The sequence below is a fragment of the Diadema antillarum genome, unplaced genomic scaffold (genome assembly GCF_040938485.1).
Source record: "Diadema antillarum isolate AM-2024a unplaced genomic scaffold, OU_Dant_1.0 seq00001297_RagTag, whole genome shotgun sequence".
In the NCBI taxonomy this organism is placed as follows: Eukaryota; Metazoa; Echinodermata; class Echinoidea; order Diadematoida; family Diadematidae; genus Diadema; species Diadema antillarum.
Genome location: NW_027272076.1, coordinates 186,306 through 193,509, shown reverse-complemented (window position 1 = coordinate 193,509; position 7,204 = coordinate 186,306). Strand labels below are relative to the sequence as shown.

Sequence of the window (7,204 nt, the reverse complement as noted above, 5' to 3'; positions counted from 1 at the left end):
CATTCTTACGAAAAACGTGACGAGTTCTAGGGCCATTGCGTAACTGAAATTCGTTTCTCTAAAAGGTCTTAAGTTGTTCTTGCGAAGTAAACAGCGTTCGTACGAAATTCGCAAGAAGGCCGTAAGAATCTGTGCCCCATCTACGAATCTCTACGAACTACAGAATTCGTACGAACAGTGACATTCGTACGAACGCATCGTTCGTCAAAACCTTTGTGACGTAGCTTTAAGATATAAACGTCGTGTAAACCTTAACAAAAATAATGGCTATTCTCAGTGAGCTCATCACGCCATGTACTCTGATCTTTGTTTACTCCTTTCGTCATGCAGAGGTTAAAGGTTACATTGGTCATAACGATGCTAAAACTATCATGAGCTTTTCATTTATGAACCGTTCCTTTTAAGGAATGCTCCCTGTGACAGTAATTTGAAGGGTAACACTCCGTTCCTCTCTTCCTTTCTTTCCGTCTTTCTTCCAGCTAACTGATGAGGCAAGTCGTCTGGGAATCTATTCAAAGGCTGAGCTGTCTACTTCACGGACTGTGCAATATAAACGACTTCAAGAGAGCATAAGCCTCCCAGTCTTTTAAATTCTATGACCGTCCAGCTTCGATTCGGCCGAGATGAACTCGATAGAGCCTGACGAAAGTGACGTCCTCAACGGGAACTCAAATGACCACTATTTCACGGACTGCGCATCTGCTTCGTGGGGTGCCAACGACGGTACGCGCGCGCATGACGACGGTACCCGCGAAAATGAGGCAGTTCACAGTTCTGATTCTGCCAAGGACACCATGACGACCCAGATCTCTGCTCGAGAGCGCGCCCGAAAGCGTCCTCTAACGATAGAACTGATCGTCCTCCTGGTGTCTGGTGCCTTCGGGGCCCTCGCCACGGTCAACGGCCAGTACATACGACAGAGAATCAGTGACTCGCACAATCACACCGGCGTGAACACGACCGACGGTGACCTGTGCAGTAGCAACGGGACCGGGGAAGTCGAGGAAAAGATCCAGGAGGAAACAGCGCAGTGGACGGTGGCACTTGCCTGCGCTGGCGCCTTTCCGGGAATGTTTTCAACACTTCTTATCGGAACACTGAGCGAGCAGTACGGCAGACGTCTTGCCATCCTACTCCCTACCGTAGGCTTCCTCGTAAAGGCTGTCGTTGCACTGCTAGTTATGAACCTGGAGCTACCACTTGCCGTGTTTTTGGCTGGGGAATTCTTTACTGGCTTCACGGGAAGCCTGGCGCTCTTCATGGCCGGATGCTTCAGCTATGTGACAGACATTACGGACGAGAAGCAGCGAATGGTGCGGATTGTCGTCATAGAGATCCTGATCTTCATTGGGATCGGCGTCATGCAGATTGGTCTAGGCTACATGCTACACAGCGTTGGCTTCGCCCTCACGATGTGGGTGCCCGTCGCCGCGCTATTGGTGGCGTGCGTCAATGCCGGCGTGCCCGCTCTTCTGATCGAAACCGTCGAGGTTGACACGCGGACACAACCCGCGCATGCGCATGTGAAGAAGGCGTGTAGGGATATCGTACATCTTTTCGCCGTGAAGACAGGTAACGTGAAAGGCTCTAAGGTTCTGTTAACTGTACCCATAGCGGTAAATTTAAAGTCATGTTTATCGTGATTGATGTACATATTCTACCACAAGAGGCCGGTTTTTTTTTTTTCCCATTGGCTAATGATCTGCAATGAAACCATCTAAGGTCATTTTACCGGTTGACCCTATGAAGTTCATCCACACGAACACTCAGCAAGAATCATTAAATTTTGTGTAATATTCAAATCAGTGAGTAATATAACACAGAGGATATCATCATAACTTCAATGATATGGAAGGACTGTTTTCATGCAGACTCTCTGACAAAATAATGAATGATGCAGACATTGATTGAGGAAAAAAACCCGAACCAATACGTCTGCAGGATTGTGCATCATATTTACAATTAGTGGGTGTGATGTGATAAGGATGTTGCATAAGTGTGACATATAACGGGTAATAGTATGTATTGCGAGTGGGATATATAAGGAAGTACATTATCTTCAATGTACTACACTAGATGATATGCAAAACAAATGTATGATTAGTTCAAGTGTATTATTTTTTTTTTTAACGGAGTCCAAACAGAAAATTCTAATGCACGACGGACTATAATAATGCATTTATGCATAGTGTGTATTGGCAAAATAGTGCATAAAAATCATTTAGTTGCATTAGATTATTAAGTGCATTATTTATGACATTGACATAACGTAATTCTCTGTTTCACACGAGATACTCGTGCAAGAATGACGAAAAACAAAAACAAAACAATATCAGTCGTGGGATCGAGAACTAACACGAAATCAATGAATGTCACGTGGTAACAATTCGACCAAATACACGTCTTGCTATGAATGATGTTTAATGAATATGAGTTTTAAATGAGTATGATATTATAATAAATATAGTAAATAAGTGCGATATACAGATTATGTCTAATGAGTGTGATATACTGATCGTGTATAATGAGTGTGCATGAAACTTTACACCCACAGACAATCGGCGGTATGTCCTCGTCACTTTCCTCACGGTCTGTATCTTCACGGGGCTTGTAGTCCAAGGTGGTATGCAGATACCTGCCCTCTACGGCCAGGGCCCGCCATTCTGCTGGAAGTCGGTCATTATTGGCTTCTTTGTCACGTGGTCTCTTCTTGTTCCTGGGATTGGTAAAGTCCTCTTGGTAGCATTTTCCTCAGCAATATGTCGGTGTAACACTCATGCGCGCACGTGTACTCGCACGAACGCGCATGCGCACACGAATACGCGCGCACAGTACGCTCGGTGAATCAACACTGGTGAATGAACAGAGAATTTGTGCGGGCGGGCGCAGAGCGGCTGCAAATCCGCAGTACGGCGCGTAGGACGGATGTATCCTTTTAATAACTAAAACTACATGTAGTGACTAAAACAGTCCAGGCAGTGGACAAGAGCATTAACAGAATGCCGCAGCGACACCATCCGTTACCCGCATGTATCCTGGATTCCGTGATATTTTGCTCCTCCGACAATTGCTCCCTTGAAATATCTGCAGGCTAAGCCAATCTTGCCCACAAACGTAACCCCAGCTGTAGTCCTAATCCTCACATATACTAGTATACCTAAATCTAAAACCCTATCTCACTCTAGCCCTATCCATAAGTCCTTTGAGAAAATAAGACCGGAGCAATTGTCACAGGAGTGGTATCACCGCATACTGACACTGTTGCGAATCGTCTGGTCTCCTTTCTTGCAGGCACCGTGGCTGGGGCAGCGATTTTCAAATGCTGCAAGATGGATTACCTGTGGATAGTACAGATCTCTCTCATCAGCGGGCTCCTCAACGTTCTGGTTCTGGCACTTACATTCCTCATTCCAACCACGTCTCTGATTTTCCTCAGTAAGTATTTCGTGGCATACAATCCTCGCACAATAGAAGGAAAAATCAATAGATTCTGTGACGTCAAATGACGCGTTGCCTGAGGGGCAAAAACAAATCACGTGTGTATCAAGCGCATAGTCCTAGCGCGTAGTACGCGTACGGCATACCCGCCTGCCTATCATGGGACGTGGGATGTAACGCTTACGCGCTTGCCCACTCGTACAGGGAGCCCGTAGGCAGTCTCTGACGTCATGGGAACCTTATCTATAGGTAATGGACGTTTGAATGTACAAACTAATGATTAAGTAGAAAAATGAAACAAGTACGCCCGTGTGACACAATTTCCCAATTTTTCAGGTGACAATACGAAAACAAATATATCAATGCTCTGCTGAAACCAAACAAATCTCAATGATATAATGCGACGGTGAATAGGCAGAAAATCTATAAAAGTGTTCAAATTGATGATAGTGGCTTACCGTAAGATTATTTTCTCCCATTTCAGCTGAAGGGTTCCACAGTGAATGCTATGTGTGTACATTGAGTCTAGGAGAAGTGGTCCTGTGTTATTTGTTTATTTGTGTTTGTGTGTGATGTGTGTGTGTGTGTGTGTGTGTGTGTGTGAATGTTTAAATACTCCTGTCTTCCACGAGCAAGGAAAAACAAACTGAAGAAAAGTGAGAGCCGAGGGAAGGTTAACACAGTCCTCAAAACATGGACTTCAGGGGCAACGGGAAAACTATAAAAATATTATCATACTTCCTCTTGTGTGTTTTTTTTTTCTCTCTCTCTCTCCTGCTATCTCACCCTCTAAACACCAGGTACTGTGTTCGGGCTCTTCAAACTTCTAGGCACACCGGTGATGCGGACATCACTTTCAACCATCGTAGACGAGAAGGAACACGGTAACTAGCCAGGTTCCCCATTGCCGCGGTTGACTTCGGCATATCAAATGATTATCTCTGCATAACAAACAAACAAGAATAAAGGAAAGAAGAAGGAAAGAAAAGAAGTTTGATCCCAGTTAGGGTATAAAGAAGCTCTCGAAGAGCGCACACTGCCAAGGCCTTTTTGGGACTCATGTTTCACTGAGCTATTCACGCATTATTTTAGAAAAAAAAGGGGGAAAAAATGAAAAAATCTGGGTATTGAACATGCTCTAGACGGTCACCATCTCAAAACAAAACAGGAAAACAAAACAATATTAATGATGTAAATATATGTTTATCTATTCCTTTCACCACAACAGACGTAACCTGGAATTTCCATTCATATCTATGCATGTTAACTTAGCGAGTGATATTATGATACAATACATTGTGTAATGGATAATTATTACGGACAAACTACCAAAGAAAAAACAACAAAAACACAGACACATCAAAAAAGACAAAAAAGTAATCGGTTTTGAAGGTAACTGGCTTACTTTTTGCTAGGTAGCCCAGCAACTCTGTTTACTAAATATGGACATTATTAATATTGTATTTTTCGCGACCTGTACTTTGTAGTTTTGTTTATTTGTTCCTGGGGGATAAAGCACCCTCATGGATGACATCGTCAATTATGATCGTATGTCTTTGTTTCTTTTTTTTTTTTTCATTTCCGATTAAACAAAGGCGCCCTCTTTGCCAGCCTAGGAGTAACAGATGGATTGACCATGTTCCTGGCGCCAGTCATGTTTAACGCACTCTACAGCGCCACCTTGCATTATCTTTCTACTGCGGTATTCTTCATCATGACTGCCCTCATGATTGTACCAATGGTACTAACTGGGTGAGTTCTGTGATGACGTCATGTCGCTTTATTTTTATTTTTTTTGTCGACCACGCCCTCTCTGTCTCTGTCGTGATGGTTAAGTTGAGATGATTTTTCAGTGGCTGCAAAGGAAATTAAGACATGGCTTTGAAATGGAAGCAACAACAGATTGCTGTGGAAATGATGCGACTCATAAGCAATACCTATGCTGCTACAATGTGGAATCAAAGATCGTACACAATACGATCTTTCGTAGAATCATGTTACAACATTTGTATACAATTTCTACGCTGAGAGCGGTATGTGATTTATCCCGCCCTCTCTCTTTCACCCTTATTCTCTCACTCGCGGGATGTTAGTGCATTTTTTTTTTGGATTATTTATCTATTTATTTATTTTTATTGTGTTTTATTGTTTTCATGATGTTATTGACTGCGTGATATTCTGGGGGATTCCCCCTCCCCGCCCCTTTCTCTCTCTCTCTCTCTCTCTCTCTCTCTCAGTATTATTCAGTGCAAGAGACTGGGAAGCAAGCATGAAGACCGACCTCTCCTGGTAAATGAGGATTCCGACTGTCCAGAGCGCCCCCTTATTCAATAATTTGCAGAGTCCCATGCTTCTGGTGAAGACTTACGCCCTCATTGCTGGATGACTGACGCTCTACTGAGACACCAGAAGGACCTACTCTGGACTCCGACTAGTTTGTCATGTGTTACACAAAACAGTGTCTGCATATTGGTTAGATAGCATGCGGATGTCCTTTTCTACCAGATACACACACACACACGTGCACATACAGTCATATCCATCATGCTGCGCTGATTATATGCGGTTTTCCCCTAATACCGAATTTTCGTTATAGCCAAACAATAAAGTGTGTAGACATATACTTGACAATAATTTGGGGACTTGAATTTTTACGTGGCTCTTACGAAAGTTTCGTTATAACCGTGTTCTTTCATTACATTGGTGCACTGTAAAACAGCCAAACCTAGTCTCAGGACTGTGGTCTATTATACCCACGTGTCCATAGGGACTACATGGAAATTCCTCCGGCAAGAAAACTTGTATATTTGGTTATGTAATAGGATGACATGCCGTGAAGCCTGGTGCCTTCCCCCTGAGGAGAATTTCCAGCTAGGAGAGAGCTCTCTGTATTGTTGATATTGCTCTCATTCCAGTAAGACTTGTGTGTGGCGAACGCCTGCCTAATGTGACCAGCGATTAAGGACTCGGTGTCCTTTGGATGAGCAAAAAATTATCGCTTTGTTATACAGGAGACTACCGTTTTAACGAAGTCCTCGGGACCAGCAGTTTTCTTTCGATATATCAAAATTTTCGTTATAACTGAACAAATAAACAATAAAAAAAAGAAAACCGTAGAGCCGATGATTTTGCGAGCTGCATTTTTATTTCTTTGTAACCGGAATTTCGTTATAACCGTGTTCGTTATAACGGGAGTGCATTGTAACTGTTCATAGCCGGGTAGATCACCTCTCTGATCAGACCAAATACAGGTACTGCAGAAACTGTCTACTACAAATCATGTTTATGTGTGTGTGGGGGGGGGGGGGGGGGCGGGGGGGGGGGGTTGTTGCTCAGACATCGACAACGACACGTTTACCATTTGATGTTGTTTTGAAGAATTTTCTACGATTTCACGTTTGAGTTTAGTCTACTGATGGACGTCAACCTGGACGTCCAGTCTGAGAAAAAGAGGTTCAACTTTGAACCTTTATGTCACACAGGCTGCACCTTTACGGGTGCAATTGTTTTGCACCATTCAAATAATGTCACGATGGGAGCACCTCTAAAGGTGCTCCCAATCTGACAGGTCTTGCAGTTAGTTCACTTCTGCCTACCGATGTCGAGGATTCTAGGCGTATTGATGTACTGAAATAAGTGGCAACCGTTGCTTTACGCTCTTTACTGAGCATGGTGCTTGAATCAGAGTGAAATATCCATAGACATTGTTCCTCAAATTTTGATGTCTTAACCCTTTGTATGCTAAAGTGCCAAGCGGCAGGGAAAG

General features: G+C 43.5%; 1 protein-coding gene across 1 annotated transcript; it reads left to right on the top strand.

The window, feature by feature from the left end:
• Positions 1-519: 519 nt before the first annotated feature.
• On the top strand, positions 520-6,470 carry LOC139708061 (proton-coupled folate transporter-like). The gene is made up of 6 exons (XM_071620044.1): positions 520-1,572; positions 2,555-2,725; positions 3,292-3,435; positions 4,239-4,322; positions 5,034-5,190; positions 5,676-6,470. Exons 1-6 carry the CDS (start codon positions 624-626, stop codon positions 5,770-5,772), a joined length of 1,602 nt encoding a protein of 533 aa, XP_071476145.1. The 5' UTR covers positions 520-623; the 3' UTR covers positions 5,773-6,470.
• Positions 6,471-7,204: the final 734 nt, after the last annotated feature.

Bases quoted from the DNA above. Each gene is read 5' to 3' on its own strand.
- LOC139708061 (XM_071620044.1), top strand. From the start codon at position 624: ATGAACTCGATAGAGCCTGACGAAAGTGACGTCCTCAACGGGAACTCA. The intron at 3,436-4,238 runs GTAAGTATTTCG...TCTAAACACCAG, and splicing joins CACGTCTCTGATTTTCCTCA to GTACTGTGTTCGGGCTCTTC. The intron at 4,323-5,033 runs GTAACTAGCCAG...GATTAAACAAAG, and splicing joins CGTAGACGAGAAGGAACACG to GCGCCCTCTTTGCCAGCCTA.